Below are 26,186 nucleotides of genomic sequence, written 5' to 3'. Positions count from 1 at the left end.
CTTCTGACAGGTTGGTAGAAGAAATGCTGTCCAGAATGTTTCTATAAGCTGACTAATTTTTATTATGCCTAATGTCTGAGTTGTGTTCATGGTAATAATTTCTGACATTTTTATGCTTTATGTTGTAGGTGGTGAAAAATGCTCCCCAGGTTAAACCGGATAGACAAAGTATTTTGAATGACTGTGATGGTGACACACACACACACAGGTGGGTCTGGTTAGTTTTGCTCACTTCTCTTTAAAATGTTTATTTATTATCCTAATGTTTCTGCTATTTATCCTGTTGTTCCTCCAGGCTGGGAAAACCAGGCATTCTTCTGTTGGTTCATGTACTTCGTTCTACATCCAAAGGCCACAAGAAGAATCCACTCTTTATTATAATGATCCTTTAAATGCTTACTGTGTCAATAAGAGGATTTGTTTTATGTTCTTCCAATTAAGGACTTGGTTTATTACAGTCCCTGTGGCAAGCAGTTTTTTGCATGGTCAGCATTGAAGGCCATGTTGTCTTTGAGAGGGTCCAGCCAACATTCCAGACAGGACAGTGTTGTCCATCTTCTACCTTCTAACATTTGACAAATGTTGTAATGTTTTCTCTTTACGTAATTAAAAACAGCTTTATTTGTATATTGTACCAGCTGTATTCAGAATGCCACACTATTTATATTCTCAGGAATTTTCCCTTTTATAATTTTGTTTTTTAGTTGCTTCATTGGGATTAACCCAGAAAGGGGCACAATAGCCGGTCATGGGAAGATGGTATCCAAAAAGACAGGAAAGACCATTCAAAAGAAAAAGTAACAGTCAATGTTCAGGTTTCCACCCTCATCAAAAACCTGATGGACTTTGAGCGGCATCTCATTCAGGTTAGTTGTTGTTCTTTTCTTTGAAATATTTCTGTTTTCATATCATTTAGGATCTAAATTATATTGTCTTTTCTTTTTCCATGTTGGACGATGCCTTCATCTGCATCTAATAAAGTAAGTGCCACTTGGACTCTTGAAAACCATTAATAGTTCACATTTTAAAACCCTATTAATACTGGAATTCCACATTATTTCAGCCATGTTGAATTTTAAATTTTGGAAGTCCTTTTCCATTGATTTGCTTAGTGATACCCAAAACATGGATATTTCTTTAAGAACAGTGTTTTTATGTTCATAAGATTGTAGAAATTAATGAGTTAAACAGTTTATGTTGCTGTAAACTGAAAGTCTTCAATTTTTATTCCAGTGTTAGTGAAACTATATATTGACTTTGAAGACCTATTTTACCAGTTATATGAGGAATGGTTTTGTGTTATTCGTTTTGAATGTTTGAATATACTGAAAATATATGTGGTTTGAGGCATAGTGGTGCCTTTAAATAAAAAATTCTGTTCTGAAGGTTACTTATCGCATCCTCTTTTGTGTTATGTGAAGTTCTGATTATGCAGATTATGCATTTTAGAACCGCACCAATTTTAACACTTGTAAGAAGCTTACACTGGGTCAGGTATTAATGTTCTATCGTAAAACTAAGACTGTACTTTAAAAAGTAGCATTACAGTTTTCTTTGCAGTAGCTTACTCATAAAGTGAATGCAGTAGTAAAACTAAATTTACAGTAAAAATACTGGAACGCCAGTATTTGAAGGTATATTTACTTTCACCACTGTATTTTACGGTGGCCAATGGGTACAAACACCCAGCAAAGATGAGAAAAACACATGCAACAAAAGAGATGCAAACAAAAAATGCTGAAAACAGAAGTGATCCAGACCACTAGGGGGAGTCGAACAAAGAACAGCTGTGTCCGAAGTCAGGTTTTGCATCTTTGGGTTCTCAACGACCGGAAGAGAAGCTGTAGCTTTCAGCTAGCTGCTTAGCCTATACCTTGGCGTTATGTTGCTTAGCAACCGTGACAATGTGAATCACAGAGCGGCGAAGAAAGAAACTGACTCGAAGTATGTTTTTTTTTCCTGATTTCTCCATTACTCTTCTCCTATTGTAATAAAGGCTGTTGCATATTTAAAACATCTGTTAGTCTGATTCTAAAATGTTCAAACACGTATAGCACATTTACACAAGGAATGTAAGTATCCCTTTTCAAATACTCTCCAAATTTCAGGTAAGACAATACAGTTTAATCAAACTATTGTGTTTTTAGGCTTAACTTTAATCAGTCAAACCGATTTGCTCAGGAATAAATTAAATATTTGAGTGAACCAAAATATTACAACCAAATGCTACCTAACAATAACAAACTGCTTTGACTCCTTCCAGTCTGGTTTTCAGGCTCACCACAGCACGGAGACGGTCCTTGTAAAAGTGTTCAATGACATCCATATAAATACAGACTGTGGGAGAAACACAGTGCTGGTTCTGTTGGACCTCAGTGCAGCTTTCGACACTATTGACCATGAAATTCTACTGAATCGACTGGAGAGTTGGGTCGGACTCTCCGGTCCAGTGCTCCACTGGTTTGAATCTTACATAAGAAACAGGGATTTCTTTGTTTCAATCGGAAACTTCTCATCAGAGAGGTCAAAGGTTACATGTGGGGTACCCCAAGGTTCAATCCTAAGACCCCTTCTCTTTAATATTTATATGCTCCCACTGGCTAAGGTTTTAACAGGACATAGGATTAGCTACCACAATTATGCGGATGATACACAGCTCTACATCACGATGTCACCAGGTGACTCTGAACCCATCCAATCACTGAACAGATGCTTAGAACAGATCAATGTGTGGATGTGCCAAAACTTTCTCCAGCTGAACAGAAACAAAACTGAAGTTATTATCTTTGGACCTAAAGAGGAGCGAACCAGAATCAATGCACAGCTTCAGTTATTACAACTAAAAACCAGCGATCAGAACGAAACTTGGGAGTAGTGATGGACTCTGACCTGAACCTTCAGAGCCACATTAAGACAGTCACAAAGTCGGCCTTCTATCACCTGAAGAACATCTCCAGGATTAGAGGACTGATGTCTCAGCAGGATCTAGAGAAACTCATCCATGCGTTTATCTTTAGCCGCATTGATTATTGCAACAGCGTCTTCACAGGTCTGACTAATAAATCAATCAAACAGCTGATCCAGATGCTGCTGCTCATGTTCTCACTAAAAAAAGGAAGATAGAGACATAACACCAGTTTTAAAGTCCCTACACTGGCTCCCTGTAGCTCAGAGAATAGACTTTAAAATACTGATGTTAGTTTATAAATCACTGAACGGTTTAGCACCACAAAACCTTAAAGATCTGTTATTGCTGTACCAACCGTCTAGACTAGCGGTTCTCAATGTGGGAGGTACCACCCCCAGGGGGCGTTCAGAGGACGGCAGGGGGCGCTGGCGGACAGTTTTGCAAAAGGGGGGGCTGGGATGCCTTTGGGGGGCGTTTGGTCGAAGGTAAACTTTACACCTTAAATCCACAACAATACCAGTTTAGACTTTGAGCAACTTGGTAAAACTGTATTGTGTAACATTAAATCATGCTTGGCTGCAACTGTATCGATGGCAGCTCTTCTTCTATTCAGTGTTTGTAGCTTCATGGCTCCGCATCAGTTCAACGTTACACCGGCTGATGACGCTGCTGTGATTCACTTTCTCTGGTATTTATGTAGGCTACATGTTTTGGCAGTTCTGTAATCATGTCAAAGCAGCAATTTATATTAAAAAGTGTTTTATTTCCATTTGAAAGCTGCCCGCTTCCATGGAAGGACAACAGAAAATCGCTCCTATAAACATGTAATTACTAAAATCACGACTTTGTATCCCTCTGAAAAATGAACCCATTTAAATAAAGAAATCCCTCAATGGGTGATACCACGATAGAGAGCGTTCATTTTATAGCGTTAACACCGGTGCTGTAAGTGGTCCGACATGAAACGGGTGTGATAGAACAACACAGCACTTTTAAATTTCAATAATCAGAATACCGAAATTGTTTTCGTTGTTTGAAAAGGTTTATGTCAGTCTGCCTTTTCTCCATCGATATGTTTTCCGACCGCCCTGCACCTTAGGGAGTTGAAACAAAAACAACAACAAAAATGCCGCGCACCTTGCGCAAAATTCTGAAACATGAGAAGCGGGCAAAACGTAGCGACAAACTAGATGTGAATTATGGCATAAAAACAGAGAATCTGACGCTGAACAGTGAAAAATCAACACATGATGTGAAACACATGACGATTAGGTGGCGCAGCAGGTGATGAGTGAAGATTACTGATGGTCAATAAATGATAAAATAAATCTAGCAACAGGTGGACATACAACAAAGTGGACATAGCAATAAACCAAGAGGATAAAACTAATCAAAGGAAACTAAATGGAAATGAATGAAGAACAAAATGCAAGAATAAACTAAGAAACTAAAGTAAATACAGAGGAATAAACTGGTATGGCAAGACCTTTCGTGCAACAATTAATACAGAGAACTGTATGGTAAGAATAAACAGACACTATTTCCAGATAAAAGGTAAAATAATATTGTTGAAGTGTCATGGGCAGGGGCGCAACTACACATTATTCAGGTGGATGCGAAAACATAAATCGCCCCCCCCCCACGAAGGAGCGTAGAAACATACGCTCGCCTCCCCCCTAACCCGCCTCCTCCAGACGCCGATACGTTTAGGGCAAAACTCGCTACATTTACCCCGTTATGTGCGCGAGGTGAAGGAGCGTAAGGCGCTGAAGTGTCCGGAAAACATAATCGGTGCGCCGATTCAAAACATCTACAATAATGATAGTAACATTAATAATAAAATAATTGTCAGTGCAAAGTAGCCTACAAATTTTTTGGTGGGGGGCGGTGAGGGACCTGGATAAGGGCTAGGGGGGCGCTGGCCCAAAAAAGGTTGAGAAACACTGGGATAGACCCCTCAGACCTTCTGGTTCTGGTTCTGCTTGCATCCCCAGAACCAGAACCAAACGAGGAGAAGCAGCATTCAGCTTCTATGCACCTCAAATCTGGAACAAACTTCCAGATAACTGTAAAACAACTGAAACACTGGGTGCCTTTAAAAATCAACTTAAAACCCTCCTGTTTAGAGTTGCTTATGGCTAAATTAGGATTAGAGTGCCGGTTTTGATGTCTTTGATGTTTTTATCTTTACTTTTTATTTCCTTATTCTCACTATTTATGTTTTAATGTAGATTTTAAGGTGAGTACCCTTGTTAGATGGCGTTCTAACTAAAACTCTGTTTTAATGTTTTTATCTTTTTTTAATTTTTTTAATTTGTTTTAACCTTTTTCAAAATCCTTTTCTCTTTCTCACTGTTTATTCCTTTTTTATTTTAATTATGTAAAGCACTTTGAAATGCCTTGCCGCTGAAATGTGCTATACAAATAAAATTTGATTGATTGATTGATTGATTCTAACTAACTGTTATTTGGGAAAGCCTAAATGAGTCACGTGTTCTCCCGCGGTATGCTAAACCTGGACCAGCTGGCAGCAGGTGAGGGGAGTTGCGTGTTAATACAGCGGGAGCTGACGTCTCTGAAAACGTCGGACCAATATTGCAATTAGGTGATGCACTGATGAACCGAGCAGAAATGTGAGATTTATACATCCACATTCTCGCCTACAAACATTGTTTAAATCATGTTGTCACGGCTGCTAAGCAACATAACGCCGAGGTGGAGGCTAGGCAGCTAGCTGAAGGCTACAGCTTCTCTCTGTCTCCCCTGTCTGACTCTGCTGACTTCCACTCACATGTGATGAACCTGTCATGTGGGCGGGGGATCAGGGGAGCGGGAGGACCAGGACCGATGCTGATCTGAGCGGAGAGTTCAGTGTGTTAGCAGTGAAGCTATTCAGTTGAGTGTAACGGTTTGTTAGCCTCAGGAATAGCAGCTCGCTCTTATTTCTAATAAATCCTGTTGGCGGTGCTGCATCTGCGGTGTGTTGGTGTCATTACAGTATTTACTTACAGTACACCACTTAAAAAGGTAATTACAGGATTGAAAAGGTACATTTCCAGTAAAATACTGCCATCTATAGACGCCAGCTTTATATATATATATATATATATATATATATATATATATATAGCTGACTATATAGCTCACGACACAAGTGCTACGGCAAGGGGAAGGAGCCAGGATGCCAGGTCAGAAGGGAGTCAACTACAACTCCCCGCCCAGAGATTGGGTATGTAGCCCCAGTAATGAACGAACCATCTGAGCTGAACGAGGCAGCAACTGACCTGAGAGAGAGAATCATGGTCCGAATGAACACCAGACGACCCCGACGCCAATTACAACGGCTGAGTGAAGTACCATCAGAAAGTCTCATTGAAGATGTGAATGCAGCATTGAGAACGATCCCTACCAACACCATAGCAGAAACCAACACCATAACAGAAACCAATGAGCTGATATACAACTCAGCATCAGTGATCCTTGAGATGCTTGGTTATAAGAGCAACCATGAGACCCAATACCCACCATGGAAAAGACGGTTAGAGGCTAAGATCAAGATAACAAGGAGGGAAGTGAGTCAACTGTCAGAGCTCCAAAGGGGTGCAATGAAAAGATCAGTACCCAAGAAGTACAGCCAGATGCCCATACCTGAAGCACTCAAAACTGCCAAACAAAGGCTCCAAGCCTTGGCCAGCCGCCTAAAGAGAACGAGAGAGAATGAAGCCAGGAGGATTAACCGGCTCTTCGCCACCCAACCAGCTAAAGTGTACTCTCAATGGCAGGGTAATAACAACAGAGCAGACCCACCCAGGCTGGAGACTGAACAATACTGGAAAGGCATATGGGAAAGGGAGGCGTCCCACAACAGCAATGCACAGTGGCTAACCTCTCTACGAGAGGACCACAGCAACCTCCCTGAACAAGCCCCGGTAACCATCACTGTGGCAGATGTCCAAAACAGAGTCTCGGGTATGAAAAACTGGACAGCACCAGGACCTGACATGATCCATGCCTACTGGCTTAAGAAACTCACTGCCCTCCATGAGCGACTGGCAGCTCAAATGAACCACCTGCTACAAAATGGGACTCACCCTGAATGGTTAACTGAAGGGCGTACAATCCTGATACAGAAGGATCCCTCGAAGGGTTCAGTCCCATCCAACTATCGGCCAGAGATGCTTAGAGATGTACAACATCAGTAGGACTCTAAGAGCCTTCATTGCAAACTCGATGGGGTTGTGGAAAACCACCCTTGAAGCCAACTGCAAACCACTTGCACAAGTGTCCATCAAATGTGGTCTATACCAAGGAGATGCTCTGTCCCCACTGCTGTTCTGCATAGGCCTGAACCCTCTCAGCCAAATCATCAACAAGACTGGCTACGGATACCGACTCAAGAATGGGGCCACGATCAGTCACCTCCTCTACATGGATGACATCAAGCTGTACGCCAAGAGTGAGCGAGACATCGACTCACTGATCCACACCACCAGGATCTACAGCACTGACATTGGGATGTCATTCGGACTAGAGAAGTGTGGTCGGATGGTTACAAAGAGAGGGAAGGTCGTCCACACAGAAGGGGTCTCACTCCCAGAAGGAACAATAGCAGACATAGAGCACAGCTACAAGTACCTGGGAATACCATAAGCAAATGGCAACCTCGATGAGGTCACAAGGAAAGGAGCCACAGCCAAATACCTCCAACGAACAAGGCAAGTCCTGAGAAGCCAGCTCAATGGCAAGAACACGATCCGTGCAATAAACAGCTATGCCTTACCAGTAATCAGATACCCTGCCGGAATAATTAGCTGGCCAATGGAAGAGATGAAGGCCACGGATGTTAAGACTAGGAAGCTACTAACCATGCATGGAGGATTCCACCCCAAATCCAGCACCCTGAGACTGAACACGAGCCGTAAGGAAGGAGGCAGAGGACTAGTGAGTGTGAGAGCCACTGTCCAGGATGAAACATCCAAGATCCATAAATACATCAAGGACAAAGCCTCAACGGACGATGTGCTCAGCGAATTTCTCAGATAATGGGGAACAGAGGACAAGGTGCTGGAAGTACCATCATGGGAGGACAAGCCCCTACATGGGATGTACCACCGACAAATAACTGAAGTGGCTGATGTCAGGAAAACCTACCAATGGCTGGAGAAAGCTGGACTCAAGGACAGCACAGAGGCTCTCCTCCTGGCTGCCCAGGAACAGGCCCTAAACACCAGAGCAATAGAGGCTCAGATCTACCACACCAGACAAGACCCAAGGTGTAGGTTGTGCAAGGAGGCCCCTGAGACAGTCCAGCACGTAACAGCAGGGTGCAAGATGCTGGCAGGGAAAGCATACGTGGAACGACAGAACCAAGTGGCGGGCATAGTGTACAGGAACATCTGTGCAGAATATGGACTGGAAGCCCCGAGATCAAAGTGGGGAAAAAAACCCAAAAGTGGTGGAGAATGACCGAGCTAAGATCCTGTGGGACTTCCAGATCCAGACAGACAAGATGGTAATGGCGAACCAACTGGACATTGCGGTGGTGGATAAAGAACAGAGGAAAGCCGTTGTGGTGGATGTAGCAATACCAAGTGATTACAACATCAGGAAAAAGGAGCATGAGAAATTGGAGAAATACCAGGACCTCAGAGAGGAACTGGAAAAGACCTGGAAGGTGAAGACCACAGTGGTGCCTGTGGTCATCGGGGCCCTCGGGGCAGACAGTCACCCCCAAACTGGAGCAGTGGCTCAAACAGATCCCAGGAACAACATCAGACATCTCAGTCCAGAAATGTGCAGTTCTAGGCACAGCCAAGATACTGGAGGAGAACCGACAAGCTCCCAGGCCTCTGGTAGAGGACCCGAGCTCAGAGGATGAAACAGACCACCCGCGGAGGGTGAGAAGGGAATTTTTTTAATTTTTATATATATATATATACACACCGTTTTTCTGAAAGAACGGTAAAAAAAAAAAAACTGCCATCTGTAGCTACCAGTATTTTATTTTTTTAACCGTTATTTCAAAAAACGGTAAACTACTGGCAGCAATAGACGCCAGAAGTTGACCGTTCTTTTACAGTATCTATACCGTACTTGCATTGACGGTAATCTACTGTCAGGATTTATTATGGTACAGTTACTGTACATTTACAGTAAACTTCTGGCGTTCAAAGCTGCCAGTATTTGACTGTAAATATACAGGATTATTTCATAGAGTGTTTTATTTTGCTCATTATTGTAACAATTAGTCTTGATGTGTGTGTGATAGACCTGTCTATCTGTATTTATAGAAATACAGAACAAATTGCATCCTGTGTTGGTTCAATACGGGACGCAACATTTAACAACCAAATACGGGACGAGTCTGTATTTTAAGGGACGGGTGGCAACCCTAAAAGGCAGGGACAAACGATAAAGCCGATAAATTAAAAAGAGGTCGATAATTTTCATTTGTCGTGCGATTGATTTATTGTTTATCGCGACAGGCCTACAGCCACTCTAATAATGTACATTCACAATATTGATTTAATATTTGAGATATGTATGGTACAGCCGAAATACCGGTAGTAGGTATTGCAACCCATTTGACAAGCGAGATTCAATGACTCAACTTACCTCAAAGCTACCTTTTTGACTTTAATTGTGTCATCAGCTGAAATGATACAACTTTATCTTTTACCTCATGTTTTAACTCATACACATCACCCTAAGACAAATAAAAAAAAACTTATGTAAGCACAATTCTGATGTTGAAACTTATGATAGACTAAATTCACTTTTAAAAGTGAAAAATGATTTTTATTATTAAGAAATAAAGGTCTAATCTCTTTATCCACGAGGTTTGGCTACATGAGCAATGGTTTTTTTTTAACCATTTCCTAGACACAATGGGTAACTCAATGTACCCTATGGCTCAACTTGCCCGTTTTCCCCAAGTCACTCACCTGTTCACTACAGCAGTTCATTAGGTCTACAACTCTTTTAATGATATGTGAATAGATGATTCAGTTATCATCAATACAGTGACATCAATTAATACTTAATGTGTTCATTAGTGAATAATTAGTATTTTAATGTCACTGACATGATAAAACCACTTTAAAAAGATGAACTGCAGTGATTTTATTCTCCGTACACAAAAAGTTTTAATATTTCTCACAGACGACTATAATATAAATTCCAAAGTATTGCAGAGTGTTGCAGTTTTCGTCTGTAGTAACTTTGTCAAATGCTGGTGCCATTTTGTGACATAATGAAGTTAAGTCAAACAATAAACAACTAAGGCTGAGTATAAAAAAAAACAAAGGAAGTAAAGACTTGAGCAAATTATCTGCAGTTTTGGATCCCTCTTCTGATGAAGAAGGGGGATCTGGTTCTACAGAAGGACTGCAACCATATTTATTGAGTCATATAGTTCAGGAAGCAATAATGACTTCAATGTTTCTGGGGCGGAATGTCCGACAGTGAAGGCTCTGTTGCCTCCAAACCACTGAACCGTAATAAACTGCAATTTTGTGGAGAATATATTATTACATGGCATGGAGGAGAACCGAGGAACAGATGGGAGTAGACAAGAGGATCCAGCGAGTAGTGACTGAAAATGAGAACCCTAGATACTGAGGAGGTCAAATGCTAAACAAAAGACCTGGACTGATGATCTAACAGGTTGCAGGTGTGAGTGAAAGGAGCAGGATGCACACTGAGGAGGGAGACGAGAGAGAGTACAGCCGGGATCAGGAAATAATTCTAACACGCAATAATAACTAGACTAAAGAAACCTAATATAACTAAAGTAACAAAGAATAACTAAGAAATAAACAAAACTAGAAACACTAAGACCTGAACTAAAGGAAAACAGGAACAAGGCTGACTTAAGATGAATAAACCCTTAATAAAGTCAAGCAACCCCAGACATGGGAACTAAATTCAAAGTGTTAAATATTGGTGCACCATAATTAACCATATGCAATATAAAATTCATAAAAATATATACATAAGTTGTGATTTAAATATGACTCAATATGCAATAAACATATCAAATAAATACATAAATAAATAATAATGCACAAGTAAATATATTGATCTATAAATAAATTAGTTCAGAAAAGAATTTGATTAAGTCAGAGTTGGGCATTGTATGAACTGATTGCTACAGGCAGAGATGATTTCCTGTGGCACATTTTAGTAAAGCGAGTCTCTGGCTGAAGGTGCTCCAACACGCCATGAAGTGCTTGAAACTTCATCCACTTTTCAAAGAGAAAATTCTTTTGTGTTCACAGATTGAAAGCACGGTAGTTCATCTTTCTGAATCATGTAAGGAGTTTTATTGTGACAGTGACACTTTAATAATTAATAATGCTCTCTTTTCTTTCTTTCAATTAAATGGACTGAAAATGTAATTACTGCTGCAGTCTTGCAGTTCAACGTGTTCTGATGTTGTGTGGTTAATGGTGATGTTAACGTGACTGCACATTAACCTGAAAATTTGAGGAGTCATCACAAAAACAGAAGTTTGCAAAATACATTAGCGTTATAGCTACATAATTTGTTGCATTTCAGAGCAAACAAGAACTGGGTTATCAAAGAAATTAACGATGCATCTGTATGAGTAGATTTGTCTGAGTTTATTTAGTGGCAACTTTTTTTGTAAAAATTGTATGCAACAAAAGACCCCTTTCCAAAAACCTGAATGTTTTCCTTTCCTTACAGTATGTCCACTTAGCTCATATGAGACATTGACTTCTGACAAAAAGGAAGGAGAGATTGTGAGTAGAATAGTATCTGTTGTAATAGAAAATTTCATTTTCAGTCTTATTTCATTTTTGAAGGAACTGATAATACTTTTTCTCATTTATTTACAGATTTGTTTTTGTATTTCTGCAAGATGAGTTTTTCCATTAAATAAGTTTGCAGATAATGTTTAGATGTTTCTACAGCTGTGATAGCAAAAGAGACCTGAAGACGTCTTGGGTAAAATGCTTGATCTGATAATGGGGTATATGCCACGGACTTCTGTTTTAGCACTTCCGCATTTTTATGCCACATAGAATGGTTCCGGTGCACAAACAACATTATGTTAACAGGCAACAGTATGTTAACAGTGGCTCCTCAGTCCTGCAGGACTATTAATGATGCCTATAGAATTATTCAGAGGTCCTGAAACGCTCCAACAACAACAAAGGATTTAAGGTGGATGTGTCAAAACTTCACAATAACTTTGAAGGTAAGTTAATAAATCGTTTGTATTCATCATAATGCCTCATATGTCTGACGTAGCTAACAGGGACAAGCTTACAAAGGTGCTATGTAAATGTTAAGTGTTTTGATTATCTGTGCATTGTGCAATCTACATATCTATGATTTATAAAGATATCTATATAAACATATATAGATCTGTCTATATTGTGCCCAAGCTATCAGTCGAAGCTGAAGTTAGCTTCCGAATGTAGCATCTAATTCGGAAAATAGCTAAAGGGCGATTACACTTAATTTTTCACAATCTTGAGCTTTTTTAATGTGTTGTACTTTAAAATCAACACCTAGACATTTCAAACCTAACTAGATTATTCTGTACTAACAGCAGAATAAATAAAACATTTGTGAAACCTTCTGATTTGTGAAATTTGTAAAATGTCAATAGATTCCAGAACACATTAGATCTCAATTATTAATTTGGCATTATTTATTATTTTAACTTTCCATTTTCTTTCTTTTTTAATCTTTATTATAGTTGGAGTTGGACATGAGTTCAGTTTGATGGCTTCCTGGAGGGAGAGATTGGCTGAGCTAATGTTGCCAACAACTTTTCTCCTGCTGTCAAAGTTTTTGCTTTTCTTTATATAAAGCATTTCATCCTCTTGATTACTGACAAATGTCAGGACTGAGCTGGTTACATCAGATCAATCTGAATCTTTATTTCTCATTAAAACGACTTCTTGTAATTTTAACATTGTTATAAAATTTCATCTTTATTCTGCTGTAACGATGACTGCATTCTTGTATTTAAAATGTCTTGTATCCTGACCGTAATGCTCCCTTATACAACTCACAGAACAGATGATCGAAATAAAGGCATTTTTTGAAAGTATTTTCTGTGATTTTATTATAGAAATTGAGGACAGGAGGAATCGATTAAAATCAAATCTGGTATGAATAAAAATCTTGTATCATCCAGCCTTATTCAGCATATTAAATTATATGACTAACTACATGTTACTTAATATTCACATTTCTTTGCTGGTATAACCTAAATGTGTTGCATTTTAACGTCTCACTTGAATTCATGATCTACATGCAAATACTTGATATAACGTAAACACTGAGAAAAGGGGAAAAAGTTTGTGAAATGTAGAGAATTACAAATGAGATTCAATTTTATTGTAGGTACAAAATGAACAGTGAATATATAATATACTTCCTAGCAGCTAATCAGACATCAGACTTGTTTTGCCTTTACTGGTGATGAAAACTCGTCACTCTGGAGGAGAGGAAGTCCGGCTCAGCCCCATCCAGGATGACTGCAGGGTCAGGGTAGCCAACAAAGTCTGCAGGTAGAGTTTTGCATATCTGGTGCTCTGGGTTCTAGATCATAGTTTAACCAAGTACTGTAAATAAAAAGTTAGTCCACGTTGTGATGAGTCGGCAGACCGTGGACTGATGGACGCTGTACTGGTCAGCTGGTCCAGGTGCTTGGATCCAGAGGAAAGGTAATCGGCACAGAGGCTCAATCAAGGCTCAGAAACATCACAAGGCGTTACGATGCAAACCTGAAAAAGAAAAAAGAAGAAAATCTAATAAGCGTCCATATTTAGCTGCACAACGTAATCAAAACTAATATTTAGCTCTTTTTGGGAGTTTTGCTTGAAAATAAATGGACAATATCTCAGGAAATTAAATGTTTAAGTGAAATAGTTCTGGTATCACAAAGAAACTGAAAAAAATGTTTCAGAGGTGTAACAACAATGAAGTTACCGAGTAAGAGTGAACTAAAATACTTACTACTTAGAAAATGCATGTTAAAATCTGAATACTCTTTTGAAAGTGCAGCTGAAATGAATTAAAGTTACTATCAGGCAAAGCACAGTGTTGGCCTAATATCTGTACCAACAATAATACAAAAAATGATGCATATTAGAGACATTAGTTTATAAAAATCAAGGCAAACCTAAATTTACCTTTTTAAAAACAAAAAGCAGCAGGAGAATGTAACTTCATAACCTCATTTTCTAAGCAGAATCTCAGAGGGAAAAAAAGAGAAATTACGTTGTGTAACGCAAGAACAGATTATAGCAGCCAAGTGGAAAAATACACTCTAACGTGGATTATAATTATGAAATGGCGAAGGTAGATGTCATATTTTCGGGATTCGGGAAATATGTGATTTGTACCATTTGTTCTGAGGGTTTTTATGTGGGTCGGTGCCACTTAAACGGCTGTAAAGCGAAGAAGGTTTTGGACCTTAATCTGACTGACTGGATCGGGCTGAAGCGTTGCTGCTCTCGGTTGTTCTTAAATTACCTGCTCGGTGTCGCTTGGACTGCATGTTAAATGTATTTTATATAATTGTCACATAAAAAAAAAGCTAAGGAGTTGCCTAAAAATAATTTCATACTCCGTATAACACAAACGCATCAACACACGTATTGACTCACCTTGTGCCGAATCGCTGCCTCTGTTCTCAGCCTGTTCCCGTAGCAGTGGATTTCCTCCAGCATTATTTTCCTCCAACAAATTATTCCAGTGAACGAAGCTCGTACAGCTCCCTTTTAACCTCCGTCTTCCCATTTCTGACGCTGCATCTTCAATATCCTCAAGCTTTGAAATAGCAGGCAGCTACAAACCGTGTGTTAGCTGTAGTGGCTAAGTCTTGGCTACAGTCCGCTGTCGCCTTGATATCAGCAGGAAAATGAAAAAAACTAAACATTGGATGGTACCGGCTAATTACTGGACACAACGACACACCACAAAACTTGGTTGTTGTACCAGTAGCTCGCAGATATTTTAAGTTTTGCGTCTTTTTCATGGTACAGATCTTGCAGCTTTGGGTAAAAACAATAGGAGCAAGCAGGACCAGGAACCAATCTATGTGGCATAAATTCAAACGGAAATACGTCACCACCTCTCGTGGCATATACCCCATTGTCTTAAAGCAGTGGTCCCCAACCTTTTTATTACCGCGGACCGGTCAAGACTTGGACATTTTGCTGCGCCCAGAGGGGTGAACCGTCAGATAAGGCTTCTGCATGTTGGTGTTCCTGTTAAAGCCTGAATATGCCCGATTTGGGTTGTCTTGGCCCTTTTATCGCAGCCTGTGGGGTTTTCCCTGACTTGGAACCTGTTGAATGTGACAGGTAGCCAATCAGAAAGCGCTGTGACGTAAGAACAGAGGGGAATCCCAAACAGCTGACATATCACACAACTGAGAGTCAGGTAGATATCGGAGATGATATGTGGAAATGTTTGTTATTAAATCTAAAGATCATTATTATGTTTAGTCAGTTAAAAATGTTAACTATGAAAAAACATATTCACCTCCAAATCATAGTGCAGCAAAGAGAGCGGCTGCTCCTGTCGTCTGTCATCCACCGCCTTTTCTTTTTGTTTCATCTTTTATCTCTTAAAATGATTCCACAAACTATCACTATTGCTTCTACATCGTCATTCGTGTTGGTTATTCTAAATTCCCGCTATGTTGGGGGTTTTACTGGATTATCCTCTGGAATCGGTTCGTGTTGCTCCTGCCTTGGACACACGAACCGATCCAACCTGTTGGACTTTTATCAGCTCTGTGGTCAAAGAGGTTTGGAGAATCGGCCGACAATTCTTAAATCTTTCCGTCTAAACCAGACTTAAGACTCACAAGCTCTACTCATCTCCTCTCGACCACTGCCCAAACGCTCTGACTCTGGTAGCTATGGTAACGTTTACATATCCCTTCAAAATAAGATACAGATGTGCCACAAAAACGAACATTTTACTTTCGTGAACATTTAGCCCTGAGCCCTGAGCTTCTTTCTCTGCAACGAGACGGTCCGATCTGGGAGTGATGGGAGACAATGACACCCGAAGTGTGGTTTATATCCACAGCCTGCTTGGTCTCTACGTGGCGAAGCAGCTTGAAGCTTCATTGCCTCATTAGCAGCCGGTCGCCGCATGTTACGCAGAGCGGCTTGTAATGTGGGACTCACCTACCGGTCCGGGATAAATCCATTCTCCTGACTCTTCTCTGGGCCTTTTCCCCTTTGCAAAGAAACTTTCCAAAGACATCTGATCTGTTTCTTACTCATTTTGCTGCTTGTGGGCTCAGTGTTGGCGCGCAAGTAACCGAGAGAATCTGGTTAAAGGATTTTCAAAATAAAAGATCCTCCAGACTCAAATAATACATAAAGCGGAAATATTTCACTATTTCTTGCGCGGACCGGTACCAATTGGTCCACGGATCGGTACTGGTCCACGGACCGGGGGTTGGGGACCACTGTCTTAAAGGACTGATGTGTGGAATGTAGTTTGTACCTTGTTTGACCTGAACCCATGACTACAAAGAAGAATTAGAAGTTTCTCCTGAAATCCTTAACAGCTCTCTTTCCTGCCATAAAATCATCTCCTCCAAGAGGTGAGAGATAATTCATGAGGTGGGGGTCAGGGTGTCTTTCTGGCAATAAAGATAAGATCAGACTTTGGGAGGGTCTTTGTCTTGCTGTGACTATATAACGATGTGAAGTGTGTTCAGGGCTCTTCTCCTGACTGCGCTCAGTGAGAAGGGTCTTTGAACGCTTTTGCCTTCGAATAAAGAAACTTAAAGACAAAGATTAATCTTTCTCTTATTATTGAAACAGCTCCTCATTCTTTGATAATGAAATTTCCATAACACTGTACTTTCCAATGTAACTACATAAGCTCCAATTTCTGTTTATGCCCGGGTGAGGAAGCCATGGGGGGTTTTACAACACACATCAGCCTCCCCATTACAGTCACCATCTAATGTCTAACTGACCTTTTCCTTTATTGACATAATGCAATTCAGGACTGCACCAGTTGGTCTAATGTGGTTATTCTCATTTGTGAAACTACCCAGGGCTGGACGCCAAACGATTGAGCAGGATAATTCATATTGTTTTGTAGTCTGAGTGAAAAGGCATGATCAGGATCTGCTGCAGTGTGCGCCCTGCAGTGTCGACAATATCTGTTATTCTCAAAAGTGTCAAATCATTTGTGGAGTATGGAGAGAATTCAACTTCTGAAAAAGTTTTGAAAAACAAGTATTAAAAGGAGCTCATAAACTCAGAGAGGGAGAAAAGAGATTTTACCCTAACTGGTTCAAATCTTATTTGCATTGTATGAGGCCAGCCTTCATATTAAACAGATATTACATTTTACTGAAGGATGAGATTAATGACAATTGCCAGTTGAGCTATATTATGCAATATAGTTGCTGATGAACAGTAAATAAAATCTTTGAAATGGGGTAATCATTGGTTCCTTGCTGCTTTTAGGATAAAATGTAAGGTTTTATTTGATTGTTTTTAAGTGTTTAAACTCAATGGGTCCTTCTTACTTAAATGAGTTCTTGGAGACCCACAGCCCACCCAGAACCCTCCGGTCAACTGACCAGCTTTTACTGGCAGTCTCTATAGGCTAAAAAGTAGAGGGGACAGAGCGTTCTCTGTGGAGCAGCCTCCCTCTCTGTTAAGCTGTTTAAGTCAGTCGGTCAGTTAAAGTCCAGACTGAAAGCTCATCTATTCTCCCTGGCCTTTAACACCAGTTAAAGAGAAAAAGGAAAATGAAGGAAGAAAATTGCTGCAGCTAAATTTTAAAATTGTTTGGCTTTCATTCATGCTATTAGCTTTTGATATCTCTGTCAATTTTATATTTGTCTTATTATTTTTACTAAACTTAATTTTATTTTATCATTTATCTACCTGTGATGTTTGTTGTGAAGCACTTTGGTCAGCTAGGCTGTTGTAAATGTGCTACATAAATAAACTTTGACTAATTTTCTGGGTTCCAAATAAGATCATTTAGTCAAGTGGAACAACTAGTGAGGTGAGAAATCTATGTGGGAAATCTTTTCTTAAGTGGTTCTTCACCATCTCTTAGGGTCCAGTATAATTTTACACATAGTCCAAAGAATTTAATGATGTTCTCATCTGACCAGAGCAAATTATTCTACCTATTTGCTCTACCAGGTATGTGGTGTGTGGTAGGCTACAAAAATAACTTCTTTTGATTTTCTTCCTGCCACACTTTCATAGAGATCTGATATATAGAGTGAACAGTTAATAGTTGTCCATTTGACATATTCTACCACCAGTCAGAGCATCACAGAACATGTCAAATTTTTTTTTCAATAAAATACTGACTCACTCAATTAGTTTGGGATTGACAGGCATCTGGTTTTTGTTTTCCTAATTCAACAGGTCAGCAGCCTGAGGCTAAACAGACATTAGCGACTCTAACCACAGACACACAGCAACACACAAAATCATACTTGGAGGAGCTTCTCCCTCATATACTCAGTTACTACCCAAAGTGAGGTGTATCCATGACCATTAATTGACGTAAAGAAAGCAGTCTTTCTTGCTCCTATAGTTGGACTGTTGAATCATGCTGAATTAATAAGATCTAGAAAGACAAATCACTGGCCTTAATCACTTAAGATGTTCTGAGTATTCTTCTAATGCAGTCAAATGAGGGCTTGTTGAAGGAAATGTATTCTGTGTGGACTAAAATAAAACATGTGTGGGTTTTCTTACCATCGCCATGCAGGAAAATCAGGCCCAGCACCATGCAAAGAGGGTGCAGGTTGAACTCATGAGCCGAACCATCCCAGGCAAAACCGCCTCGGTAGTGACCCATCCACACCCCAGTCAGAACCACGGACACAAGGCCGAGCACCTGCGACGCTCCCACCAGCCCCGCAAACACGGAGCCACCGTGGCGGAGGCTTAAATCATCCATAGTCTGAGAGCCAGAAACAGATACACAGAATTTATTTACAACAAGAAGTTGACACAGATATCGATAAATACACAACTTGAACAAAACTATTTAATGAAACCTGACATCAGACACACTACAGTGCAATGTAAAAGTATTCACATCCCTCCAAATTCTCATTACGTCTCAACAACAAACTGGGAAATAATTTTGGGAATTGATATGTAATAAATCAACAAAAAGAAGAATGTGAAGTAAAAGACAAATACATGATGTTTAATTTTTTAAATGAAACTCCTCAAAGAGAGGTGTAGCAAGGGGGTAAATATGTCTTAATATTACTGTATTCAAACAAACACTAATCTCAGTTAAAATGTTGTCAAAACTTTTGGAATTGTAATGAATATTTTTTTGGATTGGAAAATATAAAAAAGTTTTGTCTAAAACAATTCTTTAAAATTCAAATCACTTATTTTTTTGTCTCACAAGGAGAAAAAGTTATGTCAGAAATCTTTGGTTCTCAAAATGTTGGTTTTGATGCTCCCTTTTTTTGATTGAACTCAAAGAGTTTTGATGGCTGGAAACGAGAACATCCTGGGCGGGACCTGAAGACGAACGATGCAAGATGTGTCCCTATTGGTTCGCTCTGACTAAAGCAGATGACTGATCTCCTACCTCAAACTACAGGGCCTGCTGCTTCGCTGTAGTGACGGGACACAGAATAATAATAAAGAATCATAATGTCATTTATAAACAATTTTTTTTTTTTACGCTATTAAGAGTTTGTTCCACTCCGCTGCTCTCGGCTGCTGGGTTAATTTGCCCTTCTCAGTTTGCGACAGGCAGGTCTCCAGTAGAGGTGGGTCAGTTTTCCCTGTGTATGGACTTCCAGGCTAAATTGTGGAACAGATTGGTTTCCCACACACGTCGGATACCAAGGCTATGGAAACCATACCGTTGGATTCCCAAGTGCATGGTGTATGTGAAGCCATCTTATGTGTCTTACTCAGTGTGATAGCTAATTGCCATGGCGGCATGTATAGTTCCAGCGACTTATGGCTTTCTACATCAGTGCTCTTTACGTTTTCTGTAATTTTTTTTTGCTTTTTGCTTCACAGATACTGCGAACATCCAGTGCACCCACCAGATGCTTTTGATTGGGAACAAACACCAGATATCTGTTTTGAGCAACTTTATTCGCAAGCATAACATCCCAGACAACATAGACCGCCAGGCTGTCCGTAGATGGTAGTCGGGTCCAGGAGACGGCGCAGACAGGAGGGAGAGGAAGCAGAAAAGGGGGTGCAGGATCCGGTGTCATGCTCAGGCTGAGAAAACAACCAAACAAGCCACCTTTTCCGTGCCTATATCTCTCCAGTGCCAGATCTCTGGTGCATAAAACAGATAATTTGGAACTACTGCTGATTGGAAATTGTTATGTTCGGAACTGTTGCATTTTAATTATCTCCAAGACTTGCCTCCGAGACTAGTTGATGCCAGCTTGCAACTGGCAGCTCGGACTCTGCTCTGCTGGGACTGGACTCCAGATGCTGGTAAAATTGGAGGGGGTGGACTCTGTATCTGTGTCCGAATTCAGGGACTGCATCCCTCAAAGGCCGGATTTGTAGGCCCCTTACATCATAGCGTGACAAGGATGGCAGAAATCGTAGGCTCCTCCCAATGTGGGCAACAAATGCATCCTTTTTCTTCAAATCTGAAGGAGCCATCCTCCTTCAGATTTGATGATGGGCCATGTATCCTTCATGGCCCATCACATCTCATGAATCATTGCAGGTCCAAACTGAACATTTGGGCAAAGCGGCAATGGTGGTGAAGAGCGGCAAATTATTTTGTTATACTACACTTTAAGTGACACAACTTGATTTTTTTCACAATATTTTAGGCAAGAATGTAGCTGTGTAAATCTAAAATATTTTCTCAGTTCATCAATATGTCACTTACTGTATTTTCCAGATTATAGAGTGCACCTTACTATAAGCCGCACCTACAAAGCTTACAGCTGCACCAGGCTATAAGTCGCTGATATCTCCGCCGCTCTCTGCTGGATTTATTAAGGATGCAGCCCTCCGTCTCCAATGCCGAACCATGGATTCCACGCTGAGCTTATGTGTAGCAACTCTATTTCCCTCCTGTACTGCCAGATCGATAGCCCTCAACTTAAAAGCTGCATTATATGAACTTCTTTCCATGATGAGTTTGAAGAAATTTCTCCATCCTACCTGCTGCTAGCATGTGCTAGTTCTAAATGTAAAACTAGCACTTTCTTCTTTGATTTCCAATTTTGACTTCCAATGATTCACTTCCTGCTCAAGAGCCCTATGGTGGTTGAAGAAAAATCCACAGAAATTCTGCACCGGGCTATAAGCTGCATGTTTCAAAGCGTGGGAAAAAAGTGGTGGCTTATAGTCCCTAAAATACGGTAATTGCAATATTGCTCTGACATTTTCAGAGATGCCTGCTTCTGCTGCAGTATCAACCAGCTGTGAGCTGGCCAGGCGCTCCACTTTCAGTGTACCAGGAGAAACTCCTGGCACATCGTTTTAAAAACTCCCGCTAGCTTTCCCCAATAAGTGGAAAAGTTAAACGTAGTAGTAAAATATTTACTAAAGTATTTAATTTATTCCTGATTAAAGTTTTCAAACATAATTTTATTTAACTACAATATCTTATCTGAGATCTGAAGAGTATTATTTTTGAAAATTTAAATTTGCTCATATTCATTTCTTTTAGAAATATGCTAAATATGTTTGAACATTTTAGAGTCATACTAAAATATTTCTTTTTTACGATATAAGAGTCTTTACTACAAAAGGTGAAGAATAATACAGAAATCAGGAGTATTGCTTGGTTTTGCTGCTCTGTTCTTCACACTGCCACAGTTGCTAGGCAACATAAGTTGCTTCTCTCTTATGAGAATAAGAAGAGAGAGAAGGGAGAGACGGGTCCTAAGAAGGACCCATCCTACGTACAATTACAGATAAACACTGTTCCCCAGACATTGAATACATGTCAGTTGCTGGCCGTGTTTCTCCCGAGAGAGCCAACAGTTGTGACAGCTGCTTATATTCCACCTGACGCCAATGTAAACGCCACAGCGTTCTCTCTCCTGCTAAACACCATTAATGAACAGCAGTGAACCCATCCCTACGGTGTTCACATAATTGCATGCGACTTTACCAAGGCCAATTTGAAGACTGCACTCGCAAAGTTCTACCAAATGTTCTACAAGGGGAGAGAACTTTTTAGATCATGTTTACACCAACACTAAGACCCTCACTCCTCCCATATCTCAGCCAGTCAGACCATGTTTCCCTCCCTCTTTGCCCAATCTACAACTCCCTCAGATGTATGGCTGGGGCCACCAAAAGGACACTTGTAACCTGGCCTGAGAATGCACTCGGCAAACTACAGAACTGTTTCAGCCAGACAGAGTGGGACTTATTCGGACAAAACATCTGTACTTTTCCTAACCAGAAACCCTGGATGACCAGGTCTGCACACTCCTTGGGGCCCACGACGCTGCTTTCAAGTCAGGTGACAGAGCTCTATACGCCATCTGCTTGAGCTAACCTGAAAAGAGAAATTAAAAAAAGCCTAGGAGGACCACAAGATGCGCATAGAGTCCTACCTGTCCAGCACCAACACACCAGAGGCATGGCAGGGCATCATGAACTTTCAAGGCTGTGAGGTTGGGAGGCGACCTAAATGCACTGATGGCAGAGGAGCTAAACTGCTTCTTTGCCCGCCTTGAAACCCATCAACAGCACTCCTCTGCCCCAGCCTTGCCACTGCCCCCTTCCCCACCTGGTACCTTCACCACTCCCCTCACTGTACAGGAGAACAATGTTAGACAGGTGCTTTTGGCAGCGAACCCCAAGAAAGCTGCTGGCCCAGTCCTGGCAAGTTGCTTGGAGCATGCGCCTACCAGCTAACACTCATCTTTACTAGGATCTTTAACCTTTCCTCGGCTCAAGCAGTCATCTCACCCTGCCTAAAATCAACAAGAGGTCTCCCATCATCAGTCTGAACGATTACCATCCAGTGTCCCTGACTCCTGTAATTATGAAGTGCTTTGAGAGACTAGTTCTGCAGCAAAGACCATATGCCCCAAAGACATAGAGCCCCCCAATTTGCATATGCTGCCAACAGACAAACAGAGGAAGCCATTGTTATAGCTCTCTCCACTCAGCACTAAACATGGAGCAGCAGCAGAGCTATGTCCGGATGCTTTTGGTAGACTAAAGTTGAGCCTTCGACACAATAATTCCAGAGACTCCTCTGAAAACTGGTCACTCTCTGCGTTCATCCTTTCACATGTGTGTGGTCAAAGAATTTCCTCACCAACCAACCCCAGACTGTGAGACTTGGCCATCATCTCTCCTCTACCAACATACTGAGCATTGGCTCCCCACAGGGCTGCTTGCTGAGCTCCCTCCTGTATTGTCTCTACCCCCAAGACTACAATCTGGCCCACAACAACAATCGCATCATAAAGTTTGTTGCTGACACCACAGTGGTTGGATTCATCTCACAGAAAGTAGGTCCCAAAGCTGACAGCCTGGTGTTCAGAGAACAACCTCACTCTGAACACCAAGAAAACCAAGGAGGTCATCATGGACTTCAGGAAGCTCAGCACCGACTCAGCTCCTCTCTACATTAATGGAAAGAATGTGGAGAGGGTCCACACCTTCAGGTTTCTTGGCGTCCTCATCTCTGCTGACATCTTCTGGACTGACAACATCACAGCAGTCATCAAGAAGGCTCAGCAGCACCTACACTTCCTGGGAGCCTTAAGGAAGCACAAACTAAATTCCAAGCTGCAATTGACCTTCTACCACTCATCCATGCTGCATCGCAGTATGGTATGGCAGCTGTACTGTTACAAGCAGTGTGAGGCTGCAGAGGGTCACAAAGACAGCTCAGAGGATCGTTGGCTGTCCTCTCTGGTGGAGATTTACACCTCCTGCTGCCTCAGCAAAGCCAAGTCCATCGCCAAGGACCCACTCTGGATTCATCCTGTTTGACCTGTTGCCCTCAGGGAGGCGCTACAGATGCGCCTCCCTGACTCAAAAAAGCAATTGACACCCTGAACGCCCACATGCACTAATTATATGATGGTTATATGTGTATGTGTGTATATCTATTTTACAGTTTCAATATTGTAAATATCATTGTATTTATGTTTATCTTGTATAGGTTTTCCTACATTGGACTGTTTTGGAGCTAGCTTTAAATCTCATTGAACATATGCACAATGACAAACAAATTCTAATTCCAATTCCTCGATGATGCAAATAACATGGCCTTTAGAAAGACAACTTTCAAAACATACTTTTAGAACAAATACAGTCCCATGTTGCACATTAGTTACTTAATATAAAAGAAAACACTAAACCTCTTGTATTAGAAATAACACAAATACTCACCAGTGTAGATATAAAATAAGTGCAAATTGTTGAGAGTACAAAAAGTCTGAATTATTTTTTCAGTGGTTCTAATCCTATTCCATATTTTTAAGTGTCCAGAAAAGTGCTGTGTAAATGATGTCATTTCATTTAATTTCATAATAACTAGAGAGTTCTTCTTCATCAATTAAATAGTGTTTTCGTTATTAGCACCACTGGATTGTCGATTTATTTTTTAAATTGTCAGGGTTATATTTGATATTTAAAAAAATATTTCAAAACAGTATTATTTCGGGTTATGAGTAAAAGTCAATACCCAGAGAATCAGCCTGTTTTCTACCAACTGAAGAGGTCGAAAATACATAACAGGAAGTGTCAGCTGACTGTTACACGAAGCCGTGAAATAAGCAGGAATGAAACAATTATGAGTCTGTTATGGCGATTAAAAATGCTTTAGTAACGACACGTGTTTTTGAGTCTAGTCTAGAGATTCTAGGCTGTTGTAGCCCAGAAACAGGAACAAAATCCGCGTTAGAGGGAAATGGCATCAACACACAGGATACTGTTGAGCTGTCACCTGTTACCTGCCATCAGCAGAGTGTCTTATATTTATATTTAGTATTACGTCAATCACTTCCATTAAAAGCCATAATTAAATGCCAAATAAAGAAGCACTATATAGTTTGACTTAAGAACGACAAGACTTACTCCGCTTTGATACGTTAAGGAAGTCAAATCCCAATCCTGACCGGAGCTCCGTGTTCCTGCTGCTCTGTTCCTCAGTGAGGTGGAGAGTCTGGGACCTGAGGCGTGACGTCACTCAAACACGTCACCATAAGACGAATTTCATGCTAAGGGAGATGAAAGTGACATCCGGTTTCTATACCTCTCAGTTGCAAAATACGTGTCAATTACAGAAATAATAATATTCACAAATTCATAGATAAAATAATAAGTGAAACGCCATCACTACGTTAAGAGGGTGAGTGAAACGTCAGGATGAGTGGGGGGAGGGAAGGAGGGTGTTATTGATGCCTCACATCCTGGGTGCAGAGAGGTTTGTTTCCCTGGCAATAAAGAGAACCGGGGAGAAGGTGGAGAAAGAGAAGAAGAGCAAACTGTGCTCAATCATAATATACTTAAGCACTGGTATTGGTTCCAGCACTTAGCCATTTTTTAACGAATGTAGTCTTAGGTGAGCCTGTCTGTCTGGGTCCCCACAGCCCGACTGTTAAACCAGGCAGATCTAGAATAAATGATTCACATTCAATGAAGAAGCTTATTTCTCTGAAAGAAAATGAAACAGGCATCTCTCAAAGATAACGTAACAATGAATTATAGAAACAGGCTTTTCAACCTTGAAAAAAAACACATTAGCTAAATCATAACCATCTCTTGTATGTTTAATGATTTTTTATTAGTGCAAATTAAGATTTTCATCATCAATTATTAATGTGAATAATACCAATATTGTAATTGAACTAGCATCTTTTACATATACTATACTGTATTGCCAAAAGTTTTCAGCTGTCTTGATTGACACCCCATTCCTAATCCTTAGGGTTCAACATGACGTTGTTTGACCCTTTGCAGCTAGAACAGTTTTAACACTTCTGGGAAGGCTGTCCACAAGGTTAGACAGTGTTTCCCAACCCTGGTCCTCCAGGCTCACTGTCCTACATGTTGTAGAGGTTTCCCTGCTTTAATGTGTCTAATTCAACTGATTGCAGTTCAGCAAACAGCTGTTAATCAGTCATCGATTGAAATCAGCTGGACTGAAGCAAGAAAATACCTGAAACATGCAGGGCAGTGAGCCTTGAGGACCAGGGTTGGGAAACACTGGTTTAGAAGTGTGTTGATGTGGATTTTTGACCATTTTTCCTGAAGCTTATTTGTGAGGTCACATACTGATTGTT

At 40.6% G+C, this 26,186-nt stretch overlaps 1 protein-coding gene and 1 long non-coding RNA gene across 2 annotated transcripts in view; both read right to left on the bottom strand.

Annotated features, from left to right (window-relative positions):
* cyb561 (cytochrome b561) overlaps positions 1-25,138 on the bottom strand; it is a 45,680-nt gene extending 20,542 nt beyond the window's left edge. Inside the window, exons 1-2 of the mRNA XM_008414991.3 lie at positions 24,979-25,138; positions 18,661-18,868 (exon numbers count right to left, since the gene is read on the bottom strand). Coding sequence (XP_008413213.2) covers positions 18,661-18,865 — 205 coding nt within the window. The 5' untranslated portion in view covers positions 18,866-18,868; positions 24,979-25,138. The remainder of the gene's footprint in view (positions 1-18,660; positions 18,869-24,978) is intronic.
* Positions 7,509-18,654, bottom strand: LOC145552451 (uncharacterized). Its single transcript, XR_014088512.1, has 2 exons — positions 14,560-18,654; positions 7,509-13,674 (listed from the first exon to the last, which is right to left on the bottom strand). It is a non-coding gene; the product is annotated as an uncharacterized LOC145552451 (long non-coding RNA).
* Positions 25,139-26,186: the final 1,048 nt, after the last annotated feature.

Source organism: Poecilia reticulata, chromosome 8, assembly GCF_904066995.2.
Source record: "Poecilia reticulata chromosome 8, P_reticulata-male-v2, whole genome shotgun sequence".
Lineage (NCBI taxonomy): Eukaryota > Metazoa > Chordata > Actinopteri > Cyprinodontiformes > Poeciliidae > Poecilia > Poecilia reticulata.
Note: the sequence above shows the minus strand (reverse complement) of the source record. Positions and strands in the feature narration are given on the sequence as shown.